This window comes from Onthophagus taurus, chromosome 8 (genome assembly GCF_036711975.1).
Source record: "Onthophagus taurus isolate NC chromosome 8, IU_Otau_3.0, whole genome shotgun sequence".
In the NCBI taxonomy this organism is placed as follows: Eukaryota; Metazoa; Arthropoda; class Insecta; order Coleoptera; family Scarabaeidae; genus Onthophagus; species Onthophagus taurus.
In genome coordinates, this window is record NC_091973.1 from 2,707,842 (window position 1) to 2,733,949 (window position 26,108).

Here is a 26,108-nt window from a genome sequence, read left to right on the forward strand (position 1 = left end):
AGTATTGTTCGTGATATAGGAGATAATCTCGGCCGACTTCGCAGACGTCGGCCGTCCTAAGTATTGTTGGTGATATAGGAGATAACCTCGGCCGACTTCGAAGACGTCGGCCGCCTCAAGTATCATAAACAGTATCTAGAGCGGCCGACATTATTTCTTTCATATATTAATAAGTCCTATTTTTTTTATCCTATTTGAAATTTGTGAAAGAAATAATCTCGGCCGACTTCGAAGACGTCGGCCGCCCTAAGTATTGATCATGACACTTGGGGCGGCCAACGTCTTTGAAGTCGGCCGAGTTTATTTCTTTCTCCCAAGTTGAATTTATATTTATACAATAATATACCTTACACTTTCAACTCTACTTAACTTGAAAAATATATCTATTTTTTTATATATTTGTTACCTATTTAAGCGTTTTAGGATTTTTTTATTGTATGCTTACGTTATATTTATCTATTTGTGAAATATATACTCTAGTCTTTTATTGTATTTAAATTGAATACGCGTTATTATGTATTATTACAATAAAATGTTTTTTGATTCAAATTATTTTTTTCTCTTAAATCACAAGTTGCACAAGACATTAATGGTATAACAATACTTAGGGCGACCGACGTCTTCGAAGTCGGCCGAGATTATTTTGTACATAAATTTCAAGCAGATTAGACTTATTGTATTGATCATGGTACTTGGGGCGGCCGACGTCTTCGAAGTCGGCCGAGATTATTTTGTACATAAATTTCAAGCGGATTAGACATATTGTATTGATCATGGTACTTGGGGCGGCCGACGTCTTCGAAGTCGGCCGAGGTTATTTCTTATATCACGAATAATACTTAGGGCTTCCATGGGGTGCCATAAATAATTTCTTATTTTAACAATCTTGGCCGACTTCGAAGACGTCGGCCACCCCAAGTATCATGACCAATACTTGGGGCGGCCGACGTCTTCGAAGTCGGCCGAGATGATTTTGTCCATAAATTAATAAGTCTATTCTATTTGAAATTTGTGGAAGAAATAATCCCGCCCTGAGTATTGTTCGTGATATAGAAGATAATCTCGGCCGACTTCGCAGACGTCGGCCACCCCAAGTATCATGACCAATACTTGGGGCGGCCGACGTCTTCGAAGTCGGCCGAGATGATTTTGTCCATAAATTAATAAGTCTATTCTATTTGAAATTTGTGGAAGAAATAATCTCGCCCTGAGTATTGTTCGTGATATAGGAGATAATCTCGGCCGACTTCGCAGACGTCGGCCGTCCTAAGTATTGTTCGTGATATAGGAGATAACCTCGGCCGACTTCGAAGACGTCGGCCGCCTCAAGTATCATAAACAGTACCTAGAGCGGCCGACATTATTTCTTTCATATATTAATAAGTCCTATTTTTTTATCCTATTTGAAATTTGTGAAAGAAATAATCTCGGCCGACGTCTTCGAAGTCGGCTAAGTTTATTTCTTTCATAAATTTCAAATAGGTTAAGAAAACAAAATTTGTAGCAAATTTTATTCTTTATTTCACTTTTGCTCTCAGATGCATAAATATCGAGACAAATTCGAAAATAAGATTAATTTGTAGTTTTCCAGTTTATTAATAGTAACGCTCTGGATTCTGAGCATGATCTTAAAGGTGTAATATTAGTTATGGCAGTTGAATTTGGGGTTTAGTTATTTATTGAGGCATTTAAAGAAAATACTCAGATTGTAATTAACGAAATATATTTCCTAATTCAACACAACATACATATTGTATACAGCAAGCAACAATGCATATACATCTCTTAAAAATTAGACTTGACAGGTTATGGGTCTTCTTGTATTGTAACTAATTATAGCTAAATGATCTATTATCTATATATTTGTTTATATTTTTTTTAACGAATCGTTTCAGTACCGGTACAAAACAATTTTTTTTGTTTTTTTGCCAGCGGCACGAAACTTATTCATGTTTGTTTATTTACATAACTATTTATTTGCTACATTTACTTCGGTAAAACACATTTTACTCGTATTGCGTTTGGATATATAGGTTTTTAGTGCGTGCGTTTCGCATTGGCACCGCTTCCCTAAAATTTCCTAGAAAAATATCATAGCAGCCATTATTCTAATTTTCATTGTCCTTTTTAAAATATATCCAAATCAGTTGTGTACTGTCTTTTCCAATAATTCCCATTATAAAGCCAATCATCTTGTTTACTATAAGGATTTGTACCTGCTTGGAACCATCTAAAAAAAATGATTTATTAATATTAATTTAACAAAAATGTTATTAAATTTTTCTTTATTATTAAATTTGTTGGTAAATATTGCTCAAAGTTTCAATTAACATGACTTGTATAAAAAATGTAATTAACCTTGGCACCCAATCGTTGGTTTTTTTAGTTTTCCGTTGTTTGCTAGCGTCTCGTTGTTTTTCCTCTAATCGTGTTTTTTCGATGGCTGCACCGTCGATGTCTCCCTGTTCCAATTTTCTTATATCCGGGCGGAAACGGGAATCCGTGCGGCATATTGTACCATCCATGCCCAAATCAAGCTCGTTGAGCGACATCGCAAATTCGGTAAATTGATAATACTAAAAATACGATTTAAATCGTTTAACATCATTTTCTACTTACATCGGCGCTTTGAAGTGGACGAGGAGTAACTTTCCAAATTTCGAATGAATTTGGTACATCTAAAGAGTAAGTTGATTCGGTTTTGGGCAATTCACCTTCGGGGTATTCGTAAGGAGGAACATCATCTACACTCTAAAAAGCGATTATTTTAAGTTTAGTATTATTTTTGAAATTTTATTTTACCTCTGCATTTTTAAACGGGCTAACTTTTAAGCTGTTTAGTTTTTGCAAAACTTTTTTGGGGGTGTGCGATGGCGACTCGTTGGGGCTTTTTGATTCTCTTTTTCCTTTTTGAAGGGATTCTTTTGTGTAATCTTCGTACGAAGGGTAATCGACGCATTTTAGAAATTCGGTCCATTTTCCGTAAATGAAATACAATTTTTGTTTGCTGGAAATATTAATTAATTAATTCTTGTTGGAATAATTTTATTATTATTTACGATTTATCCTGGATGTATCCTTCAACTTTATGGATGTCTTTTGAGTGCACCCCAGCGGGTTTAAAAGTTAAACATGCTTTAAGACCGTTTGAATGATTGGTTATTTCCATGTTTCCGTATTGCTCCATCCAAAGTTTTCCTACTATTATGTTATGGACGCAACATTGAACGTTCGTCCAAGTGTAAGCTTCGTTCCATCTAAAATTTTAGTTATTAAATTCGTTATATGTTAAAAATTGATAATATTGACTTTGGAAATTCAACTGTAACGGTTCCTTTCGGTTGAATCTCAACACTTTTCCCCCAAAACTTCAACTTGGGGTGTATTGATCCATGAAAAATCCAATCTTTGCTTTCCGCGTGGAAAGCCGATACTGGGGGATGATGACTGACTTGTTCGCAAATTATCTTGAACTCTTCTCTTTGCAACTCATACGTTTCGCCCAATAGGGGATTAAACGGCTTTCCGAGGCGTTCCCAATTCGATGCCAAAGCACTCACGGCGAAACCGGCTACGTATTGCATTCTTGCAATGGGATCTTGTTGTTCGGAAGCAACTCTTAGAAGGTGGGAATATTCCATGTACTCCGCAATCCGTTGGAGGAAGCTCAATGGTTCGTTGAATACGACGGGCATTGTTATTTTGCTTAATTCTTTTCCTATGCAATTTTTTAAAACTGACCAAATGTTGTAATCGCTGTGATACATTGGTACTGGTAAAACAAGCCTAAGAAAAATCAAATTAAATACATAAAACATTAAATTCAACATGATTTACCTATGATTATTTCCTGCCATATTTTAAAACCTCTGCTCAAAAGAACCCTTCCAAATGAAACTGAACTTGTTCGGTACATCCAAGTGGTTTTTATATTAAATTTTTGTATTGTTCTTTAGGTATGCGCATAACCATTCATTGCCTAAAATATAAAAGGAAGTAAAATTTTTAAGAAATATTGTTTCATTGAAATAGTGATATAGTTGTTTATTTAGTATCGAATGTCGAGGAACAATCGCGTGTTAAAATATCGCAACAATGGTTGTATAAGATTCTAAAATTTGATAAATCGCACACAATAGTGGAAAATTTGATTGACGTCGTTATTATAAGTTTGATGTATTTTGTAATTAGGTTGTAAAAAATATTAATTTTTAAACTTTTTAATTTACAATGAAATAGAACCCACTTGTAGAACCAGCTAGTCGTAGTATTGATTTGCTAACTTTAACTCTCCCACATATACTTAAAAATTAAATATTAACAAACAATTTATGCAACACGATTCAAATTTTTTAATATTTCTTATTTTCACTTACTTTGCGTTGGCTTCGTTCTTCTTTCAACACTTTGCAAAATCACCAAGCTTTGAATCAATACGCAGCTCAACGTTCGACATTTCAACTAACTACTGGGTCGCCTAAAACGACCAGCGAAAACCAATGCGGCTGCGCTTTTGAGATGTTTTTCATATTTTCCACCCTTCTTTTTTGTTTTTGTTTAACACATTACCTTAATCTTTAATAAGTATTTTCTCGAAATTTCAATAATATTAACTAATAGTTTTTATATCACATCATAAAATAGAATTTTTAAGCTTTAATTTAACACATGTATCATATCATAATTATCAAAAATATAGTTGATATGATTTTTTGAAAATTTCTTATTAATTTTGATGTGTAAATTTTTTCTGGACAATTTTTTTCTGGAAATTTCAATAATATTATCTAATATTTTTTATATCATAGCATCTTTAAGCTTTAATTTAACTGTATGTGTTAAATTAAAGCAGCGAAAACCAATGCGGCTGCACTTTTGAGATGTTTTTCATGTTTTCCACCCTTCTTTTTTTTTGTTTAACACATTACCTTAATCTTTAATAAGTTTTTTCTCGAAATTTCAATAATATTAGCTAATAGTTTTTATATCACATGATAAAATAGAATTTTTAAGCTTTAATTTAACACATGTATCATATCATAATTATCAAAAATATAGTTGATATGATTTTTTGAAAATTTCTTATTAATTTTGATGTGTAAATTTTTTCTGGACAATTTTTTTCTGGAAATTTCAATAATATTAGCTAATAGTTTTTATATCACATCATAAAATAGAATTTTTAAGTTTTAATTTAACACATGTATCATATAATAATTATCAAAAATATAGTTGATATGATTTTTTGAAAATTTCTTATTAATTTTGATGTGTAAATTTTTTCTGGACAATTTTTTTCTATAAATTTCAATAATATTATCTAATATTTTTTATATCATAGCATCTTTAAGCTTTAATTTAACTGTATGTGTTAAATTAAAGCAGCGAAAACCAATGCGGCTGCGCGTTTGAAATGTTTTTCATATTTTCCACCCTTCTTTTTTTTTGTTTAACACATTACCTTAATCTTTAATAACTGTTTTCTCGAAATTTCAATAATATTAGCTAATAGTTTTTATATCACATCATAAAATAGAATTTTTAAGCTTTAATTTAACACATGTATCATATCATAATTATCAAAAATATAGTTGATATGATTTTTTGAAAATTTCTTATTAATTTTGATGTGTAAATTTTTTCTGGACAATTTTTTTCTGGAAATTTCAATAATATTATCTAATATTTTTTATATCATAGCATCTTTAAGCTTTAATTTAACTGTATGTGTTAAATTAAAGCAGCGAAAACCAATGCGGCTGCGCTTTTGAGATGTTTTTCATATTTTCCACCCTTCTTTTTTTTTGTTTAACACATTACCTTAATCTTCAATAAGTTTTTTCTCGAAATTTCAATAATATTAGCTAATAATTTTTATATCACATCATAAAATAGAATTTTTAAGCTTTAATTTAACACATGTATCATATCATAATTATCAAAAATATAGTTGATATGATTTTTTGAAAATTTCTTATTAATTTTGATGTACAAATTTTTTCTGGACAATTTTTTTCTGGAAATTTCAATAATATTATCTAATATTTTTTATATCATAGCATCTTTAAGCTTTAATTTAACTGTATGTGTTAAATTAAAGCAGCGAAAAGCAATGTGGCTGCGCTTTTGCGATGTTTTTCATATTTTCCACCCTTCTTTTTGTTGTTTAACACATTACCTTAATCTTTAATAACTGTTTTCTCGAAATTTCAATAATATTAGCTAATAGTTTTTATATCACATCATAAAATAGAATTTTTAAGCTTTAATTTAACACAAGTATCATATCGTAATTATCAAAAACATAGTTGATATGATTTTTTGAAAATTTCTTATTAATTTTGATGTGTAAATTTTTTCTGGACAATTTTTTTCTGGAAATTTCAATAATATTATCTAATATTTTTTATATCATAGCATCTTTAAGCTTTAATTTAACTGTATGTGTTAAATTAAAGCAGCGAAAACCAATGCGGCTGCACTTTTGAGATGTTTTTCATATTTTCCACCCTTCTTTTTTTTTGTTAACACATTACCTTAATCTTTAATAACTTTTTTCTCGAAATTTCAATAATATTAGCTAATAGTTTTTATATCACATCATAAAATAGAATTTTTAAGCTTTAATTTAACACAAGTATCATATCGTAATTATCAAAAACATAGTTGATATGATTTTTTGAAAATTTCTTATTAATTTTGATGTGTAAATTTTTTCTGGACAATTTTTTTCTGGAAATTTCAATAATATTATCTAATATTTTTTATATCATAGCATCTTTAAGCTTTAATTTAACTGTATGTGTTAAATTAAAGCAGCGAAAACCAATGCGGCTGCACTTTTGAGATGTTTTTCATATTTTCCACCCTTCTTTTTTTTGTTAACACATTACCTTAATCTTTAATAACTTTTTTCTCGAAATTTCAATAATATTAGCTAATAGTTTTTATATCACATCATAAAATAGAATTTTTAAGCTTTAATTTAACACATGTATCATATCATAATTATCAAAAATATAGTTGATATGATTTTTTGAAAATTTCTTATTAATTTTGATGTGTAAATTTTTTCTGGACAATTTTTTTCTGGAAATTTCAATAATATTATCTAATATTTTTTATATCATAGCATCTTTAAGCTTTAATTTAACTGTATGTGTTAAATTAAAGCAGCGAAAACCAATGCGGCTGCACTTTTGAGATGTTTTTCATATTTTCCACCCTTCTTTTTTTTTGTTAACACATTACCTTAATCTTTAATAACTTTTTTCTCGAAATTTCAATAATATTAGCTAATAGTTTTTATATCACATCATAAAATAGAATTTTTAAGCTTTAATTTAACACAAGTATCATATCGTAATTATCAAAAACATAGTTGATATGATTTTTTGAAAATTTCTTATTAATTTTGATGTGTAAATTTTTTCTGGACAATTTTTTTCTGGAAATTTCAATAATATTATCTAATATTTTTTATATCATAGCATCTTTAAGCTTTAATTTAACTGTATGTGTTAAATTAAAGCAGCGAAAACCAATGCGGCTGCACTTTTGAGATGTTTTTCATATTTTCCACCCTTCTTTTTTTTTGTTAACACATTACCTTAATCTTTAATAACTTTTTTCTCGAAATTTCAATAATATTAGCTAATAGTTTTTATATCACATCATAAAATAGAATTTTTAAGCTTTAATTTAACACATGTATCATATCATAATTATCAAAAATATAGTTGATATGATTTTTTGAAAATTTCTTATTAATTTTGATGTGTAAATTTTTTCTGGACAATTTTTTTCTGGAAATTTCAATAATATTAGCTAATAGTTTTTATATCACATCATAAAATAGAATTTTTAAACTTTAATTTAACACATGTATCATATCATAATTATCAAAAATATAGTTGATATGATTTTTTGAAAATTTCTTATTAATTTTGATGTGTAAATTTTTTCTGGACAATTTTTTTCTGGAAATTTCAATAATATTATCTAATATTTTTTATATCATAGCATCTTTAAGCTTTAATTTAACTGTATGTGTTAAATTAAAGCAGCGAAAAGAAATGCGGCTGCACTTTTGAGATGTTTTTCATATTTTCCACCCTTCTTTTTTTTTGTTTAACACATTACCTTAATCTTTAATAACTTTTTTTTCAAAATTTCAATAATATTAGCTAATAGTTTTTATATCACATCATAAAATAGAATTTTTAAGCTTTAATTTAACACATGTATCATATCATAATTATCAAAAATATAGTTGATATGATTTTTTGAAAATTTCTTATTAATTTTGATGTGTAAATTTTTTCTGGACAATTTTTTTCTGGAAATTTCAATAATATTAGCTAATAGTTTTTATATCACATGATAAAATAGAATTTTTAAGCTTTAATTTAACACATGTATCATATCATAATTATCAAAAATATAGTTGATATGATTTTTTGAAAATTTCTTATTAATTTTGATGTGTAAATTTTTTCTGGACAATTTTTTTCTGGAAATTTCAATAATATTATCTAATATTTTTTATATCATAGCATCTTTAAGCTTTAATTTAACTGTATGTGTTAAATTAAAGCAGCGAAAACCAATGCGGCTGCGCTTTTGAGATGTTTTTCATATTTTCCACCCTTTTTTTTTTGTTGTTTAACACATTACCTTAATCTTTAATAAGTTTTTTCTCGAAATTTCAATAATATTAGCTAATAGTTTTTATATCACATCATAAAATAGAATTTTTAAGCTTTAATTTAACACATGTATCATATCATAATTATCAAAAATATAGTTGATATGATTTTTTGAAAATTTCTTATTAATTTTGATGTGTAAATTTTTTCTGGACAATTTTTTTCTGGAAATTTCAATAATATTAGCTAATAGTTTTTATATCACATGATAAAATAGAATTTTTAAGCTTTAATTTAACACATGTATCATATCATAATTATCAAAAATATAGTTGATATGATTTTTTGAAAATTTCTTATTAATTTTGATGTGTAAATTTTTTCTGGACAATTTTTTTCTGGAAATTTCAATAATATTATCTAATATTTTTTATATCATAGCATCTTTAAGCTTTAATTTAACTGTATGTGTTAAATTAAAGCAGCGAAAACCAATGCGGCTGCGCTTTTGAGATGTTTTTCATATTTTCCACCCTTCTTTTTTTTTGTTTAACACATTACCTTAATCTTTAATAACTGTTTTCTCGAAATTTCAATAATATTAGCTAATAGTTTTTATATCACATCATAAAATAGAATTTTTAAGCTTTAATTTAACACATGTATCATATCATAATTATCAAAAATATAGTTGATATGATTTTTTGAAAATTTCTTATTAATTTTGATGTACAAATTTTTTCTGGACAATTTTTTTCTGGAAATTTCAATAATATTATCTAATATTTTTTATATCATAGCATCTTTAAGCTTTAATTTAACTGTATGTGTTAAATTAAAGCAGCGAAAACCAATGCGGCTGCACTTTTGAGATGTTTTTCATATTTTCCACCCTTCTTTTTTTGTTAACACATTACCTTAATCTTTAATAACTTTTTTCTCAAAATTTCAATAATATTAGCTAATAGTTTTTATATCACATCATAAAATAGAATTTTTAAGCTTTAATTTAACACATGTATCATATCATAATTATCAAAAATATAGTTGATATGATTTTTTGAAAATTTCTTATTAATTTTGATGTGTAAATTTTTTCTGGACAATTTTTTTCTGGAAATTTCAATAATATTAGCTAATAGTTTTTATATCACATCATAAAATAGAATTTTTAAACTTTAATTTAACACATGTATCATATCATAATTATCAAAAATATAGTTGATATGATTTTTTGAAAATTTCTTATTAATTTTGATGTGTAAATTTTTTCTGGACAATTTTTTTCTGGAAATTTCAATAATATTATCTAATATTTTTTATATCATAGCATCTTTAAGCTTTAATTTAACTGTATGTGTTAAATTAAAGCAGCGAAAACCAATGCGGCTGCGCGTTTGAGATGTTTTTCATATTTTCCACCCTTCTTTTTTTTGTTAACACATTACCTTAATCTTTAATAACTGTTTTCTCGAAATTTCAATAATATTAGCTAATAGTTTTTATATCACATCATAAAATAGAATTTTTAAGCTTTAATTTAACACATGTATCATATCATAATTATCAAAAATATAGTTGATATGATTTTTTGAAAATTTCTTATTAATTTTGATGTGTAAATTTTTTCTGGACAATTTTTTTCTGGAAATTTCAATAATATTATCTAATATTTTTTATATCATAGCATCTTTAAGCTTTAATTTAACTGTATGTGTTAAATTAAAGCAGCGAAAACCAATGCGGCTGCACTTTTGAGATGTTTTTCATGTTTTCCACCCTTCTTTTTTTTGTTTAACACATTACCTTAATCTTTAATAACTGTTTTCTCGAAATTTCAATAATATTAGCTAATAGTTTTTATATCACATCATAAAATAGAATTTTTAAGCTTTAATTTAACACATGTATCATATCATAATTATCAAAAATATAGTTGATATGATTTTTTGAAAATTTCTTATTAATTTTGATGTATACATTTTTTCAATAATATTATCTAATATTTTTTTATCATAGCATCATTAAGCTTTAATTTAACATATACATCATATCATAATTCTTAAAAACACAGCCGATATGATTTTGTGAAAAATTTTTTTTTGTTTAACACAAAACGAGTAAATTTGACAATAAAATCTTTATTTTTATATATATACAATGATTAAAGGCAAACGAAAACGGTAAAAAAGCATGTTTGTTAAAAAAATTATAAAAGAACGTTTAAGCGTATAAATAAGCAATAAAATAATTATTTTCGAATAAATTTTAATGTACTTTTCTAACATCGCTTAACTTAATAGCGCCGAAAAATGATTTTCCTGGTCTAAATATAGAGTATCGATAAGATTCGATATCGTGTACACGAAGACGATCGCCTTCATTCAAATGATTAATACCAGCCGTATAACAAGTATTGGATTTCCGGACGTGATGAGTCGAATGCGATGTTGTTGTACATTGAAGAATAATCTCATCATTTTTATAAACGTAAAAACCGTTAGTGTCGTGTTCGTCAAAATACAAAACTTGAGCATAAATCAAATACAATCCAGGTTCGGATATTTTCAAATAACCGTTTTCAAGGAGAAAATATTGATCCATACCTAACGCTTTAACCCAAGACTCTCTCGACCAATTCTTGTAATGTTCAGCTTCGTGATGCGCCAAACCATTTGACACATACACATCCCCACTTAAATGGATCGCAGGTTTCAATTTTGAATATCTTTCACCCGAATCAACGCGTCTTTGACGGTGTTTACGACGAATTTGGCGATTTTGATCGTCTTCAAGCACCAAATCGGCTGATTTTAAAATCGGCTTTTTAATTAATCTTCTAAAAACTTTTGATTTGTCTTCAACACGCATCACTCTTGATTGCCTAACGTACGTTCCAGGGGATGTTGGAGCAGTTTTACTACAAATAAAATTTTATAAATTTTAAATTTCTTGTTTATCCTTTAATTACCTTGATTTATTTTTTTTCGCATCTTCGTATGATTCTGAATTAACAGGAACTCCATCGAAGGTTCTTCTTAATAACTCACGTTTTAATCGCAATTTAATTCTTTGATTGTCGCTGTTTAATAATTGTTCTTTGTTTTCTGTCGAGTTCTGTTCGATTGGTTTAAATTGTAACTCTGAGTATTCGGAGTCGTTTTCGTAATCATATTGATAATCGTCCTAAAATATTAAAATTAATTAATAAATAATTTATGTGTAGTAAACAATATATAAAATTGGATAAAATTAGATTTAATTTAATAATAACTATATATAATATAGTTAAGGAGAAATAACTAAGTTATTACATATTCTAAAAATTACCCAAATATTTAAATTAATATCTTAATAAAATTGATTTTCTACAGCTTCGTCTTTAATAATTTTTTCCTAAAAATTTCAATAATATTATCTAATACTTTTTATTTTATATCACAAACTAGAATCTTTAAGCTTCAATTTAACACACATATCATATCATAATTTTTTTTTAGAAAATTTTTAATATTTTTCATTTATAAATTTAACACTTCCCTTTTTAATAATTCTTTACTGGAAATTTCAATAATGTTACATCATCTTTTTTATATCATATCATAAACTAGAACCTTTAAGCTTCAATTTAACACATATATCATATCATTATTCTTAAAAATCTGATTTTTTGAAAATTTATTAAAATTTTTAATTTATAAATTTGACAATTTCCTCTTTATTAATTTTTTTCTGGAAACTTCAATAATATTACTTTATCTTTTTTATATCATATCATAAACTAGAACCTTTAAGCTTCAATTTAACACATATATCATATCACAATTCTAAAAAATACAGTTTTTTCAACGATTTCCATTAAATAGAAATTTTGCAATGTTTGTGTTTTGGATAAAATTTATTGTAGCTAGAAATTTCAATAATATGTCCTTATGTTTCTTATATCATATCAGAAATTAGAACCTTTAAGCTACAATTTACCACAAATATCATATCATAATTCTCAAAAATACGGTTAATATGATTTTTTGAAAATTTCTTATTATTTTTGATAAATTCTTCTTTAATAATTTTTTCCTTCAAATTTCAATAATATTATCTAATCCTTTCTATCACATCATAAACTAGAACCTTTAAGCTATAATTTAACACACATATCATATCATAATTCCTAAAAATATGAGTTTTTGAAAATTTCGTATACTTAATTTTTGTAATTCGCGACGATAATGAAAGCTATTACAGTACTCAAACGGGTGCTGTAATGAGACTCATTACAGCATCCGATGCTGTAAAGAGATTTTAGTAATACTTTATTTTAATTCTTAAAAATAAATTTAAAAGTTCCTCTTTATTAATTTTTTTCTGGAAATTTCAATAATATTACTTCATCTTTTTTATATCATATCATAAACTAGAACCTTTAAGCTTCAATTTAACACACATATCATATCACAATTCTGAAAAATACAGTTTTTTCAACGATTTCCATTAAATAGAAATTTTGCAATGTTTGTGTTTTGAATAAAATTTATTATAGCTTGAAATTTCAATAATATTATTATGTTTCTTATATCATATCATAAATTAGAACCTTTAAGCTACAATTTACCACAAATATCATATCATAATTCTCAAAAATACGGTTAATATGATTTTTTGAAAATTTCTTATTATTTTTGATAAATTCTTCTTTAATAATTTTTTCCTTCAAATTTCAATAATATTATCTAATCCTTTGTATCACATCATAAACTAGAACCTTTAGCTACAATTTAACACACATATCATATCATAATTCCTAAAAATATGATTTTTTGAAAATTTCGTATACTTAATTTTTGTAATTTGCGATGATAATGAAAGCTATTACAGTACTCAAACGGGTGCTGTAATGAGACTCATTACATTTTAGTAATACTTTATTTTAATTTTTAAAAATAAATTTAAAAATTTCCTCTTATACTTTTTCTGGAAATTTCAATAATATTACTTTATCTTTTTTATATCACATCATAAAATAGAATCTTAAAGCTTCAATTTAACACACATATCACATCATAATTCTGAAAAATACAGTTTTTTCAACGATTTCCTTTAAATAGAAATTTTGAAATGTGCTTGTATTTTGAATGAAATTTATTATAGCTATTGCTTTTAAGGTCGCGTGGTTAAAAATAGCGTTCCAAAATTTACTTACTGACGTGCCGGTGGTCCATTGAAATTCATCGGATTGCTTCTGAAAAATGAAACGACAGAAAATATTTTTTTTGTAATAATAGAGAATTTATAGAATTTAATAATAACATTGCAATTGACGCACGCGATTCCATAAAGTTTACTCATTTTAAATTCTTAACCGGTCTTATCACTAACTTCTGACAAATGTGACCATAATCTTAAATATTGTTATTATTCACCCTATTTTGTGTTATTTTTATTATCGCAGGATATTAGTCAACGAATCTTTTGTTTAAAATGTTTTAATACAAACCAATATTTCTAAGAAATCCTTTTGTAAATACAAATGTTTTAAATCAAGCTCTACAATTTGTAGTTGTAAATTGTAGATTTTGTACATTAAACCACCACATAATACGAGCGATATGATTGATATCATCAATGATATTATCCACAAAATACTTGATCGGCTATCGCTGAACTTTTTATATTCCATGTTTACGGTTAAACCCGAACGTTCAAACTGAAACCTTTTGAAATCGTATATGGAATTATATTGGACTGAACTGTTGTATGACTGTAGTAGTCTCTACTATCTATATAACTGATGCGAGTTAGGCGGTCGGCATAAGTTCATAGTCAACTTAAAAATGTTTCGTTGCATCGACATTTATAAAGATAACACATTGTTTATTTACAATCTTTAGCTCACGATAACATCTATTCGTTTTTACGAAACCATTAAATAATAATAAAAGATAAATATTTTCATTACATTAAAATAGAGAATCAGTTTTTTTTGTTTTGTTTACTCGACCAAACTGTACAATTGTAAACGTTTCTCCTTGTTATCTTTTAATTACCCTCAATAAACACTGTAAATTATTCAATTTCCCCATCACACAGATGCTCCCCATGCTCACAGTCAACCGAATAATTTTTTTAGCATTGAGAATGTTGATCTATTTACCATTCGAAACGGTGGTTTTAATGATATTTTAATAACCTTAACAGAAGTTTGTTTACTAAGAAAAATTTTTAAGTTTTTAAGATAAGAATTTCGCTTTTTTCATGAATTAAAAAGGAATTTTATTTGTTTTTCTAATAAATCTTTAATTACCGAGAACGAGTTAACAATAAAATGTGAATAAGTGAAACCGTGTTTCATTAACGGTAGACAATGAACATTTTTTTAAAAAACATTTCTTGATAAAATACCAACGAATTTACTTCATGCGCTATTTTAAGAGGAATTCCAAATTGTTGACTGATCAAAAATTACAGTCGCAAATATTCTATTAATATCACATTTGTAAAAAAAAATAAATTAATATTATTAGTAATTATTAATATTTATCAATTTCTATATATATAATACACATCATATTAAAATTTTATTATATTTTTATATTTTTTTATTAATTCGACGCTTTCCTCTTTATTATTTTTTTTTTAGAAATTTCAATAATAATATTTTATCTTTTTTATATCATATCATAAACTAGAATCTTTAAGCTACAATTTACCACAAATATCATATCATAATTCTCAAAAATACGGTTAATATGATTTTTTTTTAATTTCTTACTTTTTTTTATATACAAATTTAACAATTTCTTCTTTAATAATTGTTTTCTTAAAATTATCTAATAATTTGTGTATCACATCATAAACTATAATCTTTAAGCTACAATTTAACACACATGACATGTGTAATTAATAATAAATTAATAATTCTTATCATAATTCTTAAAAATATGATTTTTTGGATTTTGAGCAATTTCTCTTATTTTACATTTTGTGTTTTGACAATTTCTAATTGTCAATTCAAATTTCTATTTTCAAGTGTTACGGTGTTACCAACTGCTACATACCTTTTTCCCTACATTGTCAAAATTTGTTTTATTTTTGTTACTCATTTATTAAATTTGAATTCGTGCATTTCAAACGTGTCTTACGAAACTTGTTTTTTAATATGGTATTATAAATTTGTCGTTTTCTTTAACAATTTTTGTGTCCCATCTAATGAGATATGCAACTTTCGCGACACCACATAAAATATAACTATAAAATTAAAAAAGTTTAATGTAAAAAAGAAGTATTATTAATTTAATTCTTTACAAAATAAATAAATTAAAGAAACGAATCATATATTTCATTAATACATCCATCCTTTTCGCTCCTACCGAAATCATATAAACACATCTCCTTCTTACAAAAACTTATTGGATTTGTGAGTACCTTTAAACGTGTATCTATTCATAGAAGTCATTGTTTGACAGTTCGAGCTGTCAAATCATAACAAACCACGAAAGAAGTAAATACATGTTAAATAACACTCTTTAATAGTTCGTTTAATGAGCAACAACTTTTACGGTACACTAACTTTGTAATGAGCCAAATCGAATCGTGATAGAATAGCTTGTTTTCGGTGTAGTGTTAATATATAATCAAGGTTTCTAATGTTATAAATAATAGTAGCGTTTTAATGACTTTTTGTGGGGGCGTTTAAAAGTGACATTTTCATTTGGGTACCTAAACCAAAATGTTTTTAGAGTGACAAGGCCTTTTATTAATTAAAACGGCCGGTATTAGCCGTGGAAAACAGTAGTTAACCTAAATTTTGACATTTGACAGCTGCCACCTCATCTGTAAACTACTGATATTATTTAATGATTAATTAAAATGGCTTTAGAGAGCGGTACAATTGGGATGGACGCACCTCCTGCGTTCATTGAAGCTTTACAAAATGATTTTAAGATGCTCTCAGTTGAGACTAAGAAGAAATATCCCCAAATTAAAGAGGTACATGGTTATTTTTTGTTGTAAACAAGTCTTGTTTATATTATTATTGTTTTTTAAATAAAATTTTCATGGTTATAGTCATGTGAAGAAGCTATTGTGAAACTTCGTAATGCTAATTCAACACCTCAACAACCTTTATATTACATTATTAACCAAGTTATGTATCCACTTGTTCAAGGCTGTGAATCAAAAGATGTAAAAATAATTAAAGTAAGATTTTTTGTTCATTATTTGTTAATTAATATAATTCCTTTTTTTTTTTTTGGTGTATAGTGTTGTTTACAAATTATTCAAAGATTAATAAAGCAACAAGTAGTTGATCCAAAAGGTGCCAGATACATAACAGATACTTTATGGACCTTGATGGAGTCTGGAATCGAAGAAGTTAAAGTTTTACAATCAGTAACTTTATTGCTTACAACTAATACAGTTGTGCATGGAGAAACATTGGCTAAAGTATGTCTATACAGTTTGTCACAATGAATATCTCAATTATTATTGCAACAAAATGTTGCTCTACACTTAAGTGAACATCAAATTTGTTATGGCCCTTCTTCACTATGGCTTATCATGGACCACTGCGAGCCATCGCATAAGTAATGGTAAAGGATGGCTTTGAGAGAAGTCGCGCCATTATCTGCAGCTAACTGCGCAATGGCATGTCCACACAGTGGGAAAGCTCTAAATCGATTAAACATCAAAATTGTTGATTTTCGAAAATTAACTCAATCATAACTCAAAAACTAAAAGCGATGGGGAAATACTTTTTATACATAAAACCTTAGTAATGGGCCATAAAGACTAAATCCATAACAAGATTGGACCCAATTATTACAATTTTTTATTTATAAGCTCTCAATCGATTAAACATCAAAATTGTTGATTTTCGAAAATTAACTCAATTATAACTCAAAAACTAAAAGCGATGGGGAAATACTTTTTATACATAAAACCTTAGTAATGGGCCATAAAGACTAAATCCATAACAAGATTGAACCCAATTATTACTATTTTTTATTTATAAGCTCTAAATCGATTAAACATCAAAATTGTTGATTTTCGAAAATTAACTCAATTATAACTCATAAACTAAAAGCGATGGGGAATTATTTTTTATACATAAAACCTTAGTAATGGACCATAAAGACTAGATCCATAACAAGATTGAACCCAATTATTACCATTTTTTATTTATAAGCTCTAAATCGATTAAACATCAAAATTGTTGATTGTCGAAAATTAACTCAATCATAACTCAAAAACTAAAAGCGATGGAGAAAAACTTTTTATACATAAAAGCGTAGTAATGGGCCATACAGACTAGATCCATAACAAGATTGAACCCAATTATTACCATTTTTTATTTATAAGCTCTAAATCGATTAAACATTAAAATTGTTGATTTTCGAAAATTAACTCAATCATAACTCATAAACTAAAAGCGATGGGGAAATATTTTTTACATATAAAACCTTAGTAATGGACCATAAAGACTAAATCCATAACAAGATTGAACTCAATTATTACCATTATTTATTTATAAGCTCTAAATCAGTGGTGACCATAACGTCGATTGCCAAAAAAAATCATGAATCTGAAATATCTGGGCCTCTGAGCAAAAAAAAGGAAGGTTATTTAAACCCTTCGGTCGATCTTGGCAAGACATTTATATAAAAAGTCGATCTTCATCAAAAATTTAAAAAAAATTATTATGTGTGGAAGCAAACACGCTAGCCATCATCAATAGTGGCCATCATGGCGACCATTCAAGTGGTCCATTATGAGCCATAGTGAAGAGGGGCTATTAACAAACTATTTAGGGAACACAGCACATACTCTAATTTTTCATCATATCTTTAACAATAATAGAGATATCCGCTGAGACTGTATTTAATTTTATTTTTAATGATATATTTTTAATTAGACTTTGGTACTTTGCTTTCGACTCCATTTCGCAAAAAATTCAACGACAATAAACACAGCCGGCGCGACTGTGAGACAATTAGTTTCTTTGGTATTCGAACGCGTCGTCGCCGAAGATGAACAACTTAGTAAATCGAACAATTCGAATCAACCCAGACAAGTAAACCTTGAAGAATTAAAAACTCCGAGTGGGGTACCACCGAAAGGTAAAATTTTAAGTATACTGTTGGAAATAATTCACGAGCACACCCTATACAGGGTGATTCAAAAAATCGGTGACAGACTTCTAGAGTAGATAATACATGAAAAATTAAGATGAATAGTCTTAATATACATGGGGTCGCAAATGCCTCGTTGGCGAGATATAGTGGATCAAAGTTTCTTTAAAATTAAACATTATCTGCAATAAAAAGCACTTTTTTCAAAATATTGTCTCGTTAAGGAGGCATTTGCGACCCCATGTATATTAAGACTTCATCCTAATTTTTGATGTATTACCTGCCCTAGAAGTCTGTCAGCGGTTTTTTGAATCACCTGTATAATCTGAACGCGTGAAGTTAAATCCATAATATTTGCGGAGCATAAACGTTTACTGTAGACGAGTGTATTCAGCGAGTTTCGAGTTTTTCTGTAGTCGCATTGTTGACTGAGCCGCCCTTCCAGGTGTTTCATTTGAGGATAAGTTACACTACTTTAGTACTACTTCCATACCAAATTTTATTACGCTAGACACATGCGTTCAGATCATAACAGCTTTTGAATTATTTCGAACAGTGTATTAATTAAAAATTTTTCATATTTGTTTAGGTTTACCACCATGTGCAGCTGATGCCTATTTACTGTTTCAAGATTTAGTACAATTAGTAAACGCCGATCAACCGTATTGGTTAATAGGAATGACGGAAATGACTCGAACGTTTGGTTTGGAATTACTGGAATCCGTTTTGACTCAATTTTCAAAAGTGTTTTTTAAAAATGCTGAATTTGGTTTTTTATTAAAAGAAAGAGTGTGCGCTTTAGTAATAAAATTATTTTCTCCGAACATAAAATACAGAAGCACCGTGCCGGCCAATGTACAATCTGCCACACCGTTCGATAAGCCTTATTTTCCAATCAGCATGCGTCTCTTACGCGTCGTTTCTATTTTGATACAGAGATACCACGTACTTTTAGTTACAGAGTGCGAAATATTTTTATCACTAATTGTCAAATTTTTGGATCCTGATAAACCAACGTGGCAACGATCTCTAGCGTTGGAAGTCTTACACAAAATGACCGTTCAACCCGAACTTTTAAATTCATTCTGCGAATGTTATGATATTAAAAAACACACAACTAGTATTTTTCAGGATATTGTTAATTCTTTGGGAGCGTATGTCCAATCGTTATTTGTTGCCCCACAAATTCATATGACTAGTAGTGGTGAGTATAAAAAGATATCGTCGATTAAATTTTAAAATTTTATTTTTAGTGCCTATAACACAAGGTCAGCACCCAACATTTAATCTTCCTTCAGGACCTGGAGTTAGCCCACCACCAGGTTTTTTATCACGAAATGTTTGGCTACCAATAGTCATAACATTTGCTACAGGACAAACGAAACCAATATAGTATGTATCATCACATCTTTTTTTGATACATCTTAATTTAATGTATTTAGTTTGGAAATGTTGGATAAAATTGAGCCGCCAACGATCCCCGATGGATATGGTATATCAGTAGCTTACGGTTGTTTGTTAGAAATAGTTCGTTCACTTCATATAACGATAGTTCCACAACCACTTCCTGATGAAGATAATCCACCTCAACAAACTCCGAATACTGCGGATAGAGAGCTTCATACTCAATTGATTAATTCTAGTTGGTGCGGGCTTTTGGCTGCGTTAAGTCCATTAATTGAAGCGAGTACTGATGAAGCGGTTACTGAAAGTATTTTAAAATGTGTGCAAACTTACGCCTCGCTTTGCGGGTTATTAGAACTTCCTACAGCTAGAGATGCATTTATTACCGCGATTTGTAAGGCATCGCTTCCGCCACATTATGCCTTGACCATTTTGAACACTATAACACCGAATATTAATTTGAGGCAACGATCCGATAGCGATGTGTCCGGTCAATTTACAACGTCTTATGGGGAAGTTGATTATCGGCAACAAGTTGTTGCTGTTGGAACTCCATTACCTACTTCAGCAGTACCTGCAGGTAATTAAAAAAAATATTTTTAAAACAATTTAATTCAAATAATTGTTTTAGGTGCTTCTCAAGGACCTGTAATGTTAACGGCAAAAAATTTACAAGCGATGAGAGCTTTGTTAAGTCTAGCTCATTGCCATGGGAGTATTTTAGGTTCATCTTGGCACTTGGTGTTGACCACATTGCAACATTTAGTGTGGATACTCGGTTTAAAACCGTCCACAGGTGGGAGTTTAAAAGCAGCAAAGAATTTGATAGAGCCAAGCGCGGTTATAAGTTCTGTAATGGCGGATCTTCCGGTTTTATCAGCCATGTTAAGTAGATTGTTCGAATCGAGTCAATACCTAGACGATGTCGCTCTGCATCATTTAATAAACGCGTTGTGTAAATTATCTCAAGAAGCTATGGAATTAGCGTCAACAAATAGAGAACCATCTTTATTTGCTGTCGCTAAATTATTAGAGACGGGTTTAGTAAACATGAAAAGAATCGAGGTCCTTTGGTGTCCATTAACTAATCATCTGTTGGAAGTTTGTCACCATCCCCACATTCGAATGCGCGAATGGGGAGTCGAAGCCATCACATACTTGGTTAAAGCGGCGTTACATTTCAAACACTCCGTTCCGTTGCGTGATAATCAAAAGCTTCAAACGCTTCTCTTGGGACCGTTGGCTGAACTTTCCAACATACGACAAGCAGATGTTCGTCAAAGACAACTCGAATGTGTGTTGCAAATTTTACATGGAGCCGGCGAAACTTTGTCGCACGGATGGTCCTTAGTTTTAGGAATTATTGGTGCCGTTTCAGATCATCAAGGGTGTGTATCGTCATCTTTATATGCATAATCTCTCAACATAGTTTTGATTTGATCACTAAGATTATGTTGGGAAATTAATGCATTTAAAGAAATTATAATATAGCGTGACCTCGATAATCCGAACTAATTAAAACCGCAGTGATCTGGATAAGCAAAAAACTAATTAATTAATTATCGAGGTCGCACTGTAATATTGTATATTAAAATAATAATTTTTATACGCATAGTTTTAAGACTTTGCGTATAAAACAAATCGTTGATGTAAATATTGGAATGAGTTATTTTTGTTGGATTTTAGGGAGAATTTAATAAAAATAGCTTTTCAATGTTTACAATTAGTAATAACGGATTTTTTACCAGTGATGCCATGGAGATATTTGCCACTTTGTGTAAATACTGTTGCTAAGTTTGGATCGCAAACGCAGGAATTAAATATATCGTTAACTGCAGTCGGATTAATGGTAACCCTATAATTCTCTTTATCATTTTAACGACTAATGTTTCTTTATAGTGGAATATTTCCGATTATTTTCATCAAAATCAAGCAAAGTTGAGTCAAACGTTAACTGAAGATACGACAGTTTTGCCTGAATTTCCGGGTACGATTAATATGCCTAGTTTTGATAAGTTATGGATGTGTTTGTACGCGAGGCTTGGTGAATTATGCGTGGACCCCAGGCCTGCCGTAAGAAAATCTGCGGGTCAAACGCTATTTTCGACGATAAGCGCGCATGGAAATTTGTTAAAACAAGGAACATGGCAAGCGGTTGTTTGGCAAGTACTTTTCCCATTACTTGAAAAGGTAAAAACATTATCAACAACGGCCAGTTCCGAAAAAGTAGACGCTGGTGGTAACATATTGATTCATCACACCAGAAATACAGCACAAAAACAATGGGCGGAAACACAAGTGTTAACACTATCGGGTGTTGCGCGTGTTTTTAATACAAAAAGGCAATTGTTGCAAGCTTTAGGCGATTTTCCTAGGGCTTGGTCGATTTTATTAGAATTTATAGAGAACGCTGCGCTAAGTAAGAACAACGAAGTCTCATTTGCGGCGTTAAAATCGTTTCAAGAAGTTTTATACGGTAATAAATCGCAAACTAAAGAAAATAAATCGAATGGGAACGATGATATTTGGACGGTCGGATGGAAAGTTTGGTTAAAAATAGGAACTGAAATATACATACCGTCTGAAAAAGAAATAAACGACGATGTTTATATTCCAAATCAAGCATATTTAACGGCTTTAGTTCAAATATTTCCTAATATATTTCAGTGTATTAAAACTAATTTTAACATAGATGATTTACGTCAACTTTGTAAGGTTTTAAATAACATTGTTAATGTACCAATGTACAGTGACAATTCGCAGTATTTATTAGCCAACACATCGGAATTTAGTTTGTCAATTTTACACGATGGCGTTTTACACGCCGTCGATCTAATACAAAAAGAAGCTCTCGCAAGGAACAACTACAAAATGATAGCGGACATTTTAAAGCAATACCTTGCTTTTAGCAAATTCATATGCAACCCGCCTTCACACAAAATCGAATCAAAACATGTAAAAATTTCCCCCGAATGGATCGTGATGAATTACATACCATTTGGTGAAAAAGCACTGACAATGGCGGTGAAATTGTATGAAAAAACAGCCGATAATGTTGATATAATCGACAACAATATTCTTCACGAAATGATACTCGCCTTACACGTTCCTTTATCAATGAAATACAATTGTATATCGAACAGTAGTTGGAAATTGGCCACTAATAGTTTGATAACTGTATTAAAAGTTGGATTACCAGTTGCTAGATGTAACGGTAATAGGTTTCACTCGATGTGGAAACAATTAGCTGAAACACTCAACGAATTTTTATTTCCAAAAACGTAAATTTACTTCAATTTTTAATTAACCAAAATAGATTTAACATTTTTTTTTATAGTTGTCCTCCAAGCGATCGTGGTTTAGATGAATTTGTATCAGATGAAACGTCCGATTGTCAGCTAATCGAATTATTATGTACACAAGTTCTTCCATATTCATCAAGCATTCCGAAAGATTTCATATTGAAAGTGGTTGTATTATTAAATAAAGGTTCCATACATTCAGCGACGAATAGTAACATTGATTCCGAGACTGAGTTAACTCTTCGCGAAGAATTTGCTAAGACTTGTTTTGAAACGCTTTTACAATTCTCGCTGATTGATGACGATAGTCAAGCTTTAGTAATGACTGCTGATGAAAATAGTACGGGAGTCGCCGGGAGATTAGCCGTAACAGCATTGCTACATCGTTTTCAAGAGGTTTTGAAAAAATTCGTTGACGATGAAAAACACAGCGGAAAATGTCCTTTACCTCGATATCGCTTATCCGAGGTTTCTTTTGTATTAAAAGCCGTCACTACGTTGATTATTTCAATGAAGAAAGCTTCAATAGGAAAAGGTATAAATAAAAAATTTTTTTCTTTGTATATAATTTTTTTTTTCTAGAAGATATGGCATCTTGGGAACAATTAATAAACATCTATCCGTATTTAGTGGAATGTACTACTACTACGTCACCTCAAGTATCCAGGCCTTTACGCGAGGCTCTTTTACAATTCTGTGATTTATTACAACCCCCCAGTAAAGTTGTGTCAAACGGGGTTAAAGACTCCGTTACGTAACGTACACGTGTCATTGTTTTCTTTTAATATTCGCACGTAAATAAACGTTATCGTATCAGATTTAAACTAGATTGCTGCCAGGTGTAGTGCGATCTATTAATTATTATTATTATTACTCACGTTTATGCATTATTTCATTGTACTTTCCATGTGATTTGTTTTTAATTAATAAATTTTACAGTTACTATATCTTTTTATATTGTTTTATTCATATTTACAAAACAAAGCAAATAAAGGAATGAAATTATCTCGGCCGACCCAAGTATTATTCGTGATATAGGAGGTATCACAAGATACTTGGGATGCTTTCTATATCACAAGATATTTGGGGCGGCCGACGTCTTCGAAGTCGGCCGAGATTATTTCTTCCACAAATTTCAAGCAGGTAAAGAAAAACAACCTCGGCCGACTTCGAAGACGTCGGCCGCCCCAAATATCATAAACAATACAATAAGTCTACCTTGTTTGAAATTTATGGTCTTCGATCTCTAATATAACTCATTTAAAACGACCAAAATTAATCATTTTTTCATGATAAGTGTAGTGCGATCTATTAATTATTATTATTATTACTCACGTTTATGCATTATTTCATTGTACTTTCCATGTGATTTGTTTTTAATTAATAAATTTTACAGTTACTATATCTTTTTATATTGTTTTATTCATATTTACAAAACAAAGCAAATAAAGGAATGAAATTATCTCGGCCGACCCAAGTATTATTCGTGATATAGGAGGTATCACAAGATGAGACTTGGGATGCTTTCTATATCACAAGATATTTGGGGCGGCCGACGTCTTCGAAGTCGGCCGAGGTTACTTCCTATATCACAAGCAATATTTGGGGCGGCCGACGTCTTCGAAGTCGGCCGAGATTATTTCTTCCACAAATTTCAAGCAGGTTAAGAAAAACAACCTCGGCCGACTTCGAAGACGTCGGCCGCCCCAAATATCATAAACAATACAATAAGTCTACCTTGTTTGAAATTTATGGACTTCGATCTCTAATATAACTCATTTAAAACGACCAAAATTAATCATTTTTTCATGATAAGTGTAGTGCGATCTATTAATTATTATTATTATTACTCACGTTTATGCATTATTTCATTGTACTTTCCATGTGATTTGTTTTTAATTAATAAATTTTACAGTTACTATATCTTTTTATATTGTTTTATTCATATTTACAAAACAAAGCAAATAAAGGAATGAAATTATCTCGGCCGACCCAAGTATTATTCGTGATATAGGAGGTATCACAAGATGAGACTTGGGATGCTTTCTATATCACAAGATATTTGGGGCGGCCGACGTCTTCGAAGTCGGCCGAGGTTACTTCCTACATCACAAGCAATATTTGGGGCGGCCGACGTCTTCGAAGTCGGCCGAGATTATTTCTTCCACAAATTTCAAGCAGGTTAAGGAAAACAACCTCGGCCGACTTCGAAGACGTCGGCCGCCCCAAATATCATAAACAATACAATAAGTCTACCTTGATTGAAATTTATGGAAGTTTATGGACTTCGATCTCTAATATAACTCATTTAAAACGACCAAAATTAATCATTTTTTCATGATAAGTGTAGTGCGATCTATTAATTATTATTATTATTACTCACGTTTATGCATTATTTCATTGTACTTTCCATGTGATTTGTTTTTAATTAATAAATTTTACAGTTACTATATCTTTTTATATTGTTTTATTCATATTTACAAAACAAAGCAAATAAAGGAATGAAATTATCTTGGCCGACTTCGAAGATGTACTATTATTCATGATATAGGAAGTATCACAAGATACTTGGGATACTTTCTATATCACAAGATACTTGGGGCGGCCGACGTCTTCGAAGTCGGCCG

At 29.3% G+C, this 26,108-nt stretch overlaps 3 protein-coding genes across 4 annotated transcripts; 1 reads left to right on the top strand and 2 right to left on the bottom strand.

Annotated features, from left to right (window-relative positions):
* Positions 1-1,706: 1,706 nt before the first annotated feature.
* LOC111425569 (oxysterol-binding protein-related protein 1) lies at positions 1,707-4,465 on the bottom strand. The gene is made up of 8 exons (XM_023059683.2): positions 4,377-4,465; positions 3,838-3,979; positions 3,310-3,786; positions 3,060-3,257; positions 2,803-3,007; positions 2,620-2,751; positions 2,359-2,576; positions 1,707-2,230 (listed from the first exon to the last, which is right to left on the bottom strand). Exons 2-8 carry the CDS (start codon positions 3,855-3,857, stop codon positions 2,128-2,130), a joined length of 1,353 nt encoding a protein of 450 aa, XP_022915451.1. The 5' UTR covers positions 3,858-3,979; positions 4,377-4,465; the 3' UTR covers positions 1,707-2,127.
* Positions 4,466-10,773: 6,308 nt separating this feature from the next.
* Positions 10,774-14,435, bottom strand: LOC111425583 (TNF superfamily member 12 eiger). The gene is made up of 4 exons (XM_023059703.2): positions 14,143-14,435; positions 13,849-13,887; positions 11,620-11,834; positions 10,774-11,568 (listed from the first exon to the last, which is right to left on the bottom strand). The coding sequence occupies exons 1-4, from the start codon at positions 14,323-14,325 to the stop codon at positions 10,917-10,919; spliced, it is 1,089 nt and encodes a 362-aa protein (XP_022915471.1). The 5' UTR covers positions 14,326-14,435; the 3' UTR covers positions 10,774-10,916.
* A 1,676-nt stretch (positions 14,436-16,111) lies between these two features.
* Positions 16,112-24,428, top strand: LOC111425159 (Mon2 homolog, regulator of endosome-to-Golgi trafficking). 2 transcript variants are annotated; one of them, XM_023058958.2, is made up of 12 exons: positions 16,112-16,634; positions 16,713-16,844; positions 16,908-17,090; positions 18,559-18,763; positions 19,365-19,979; positions 20,029-20,167; positions 20,218-20,759; positions 20,811-21,567; positions 21,866-22,028; positions 22,079-23,460; positions 23,517-24,016; positions 24,064-24,428. In XM_023058958.2, exons 1-12 carry the CDS (start codon positions 16,515-16,517, stop codon positions 24,237-24,239), a joined length of 4,914 nt encoding a protein of 1,637 aa, XP_022914726.2. In that variant the 5' UTR covers positions 16,112-16,514; the 3' UTR covers positions 24,240-24,428. The 2 variants fall into 2 exon arrangements, with proteins under 2 accessions (XP_022914726.2, XP_022914727.2); XM_023058959.2 differs by having other exon boundaries at positions 16,113-16,634; positions 24,067-24,428.
* The last annotated feature ends 1,680 nt before the right edge of the window (positions 24,429-26,108 follow it).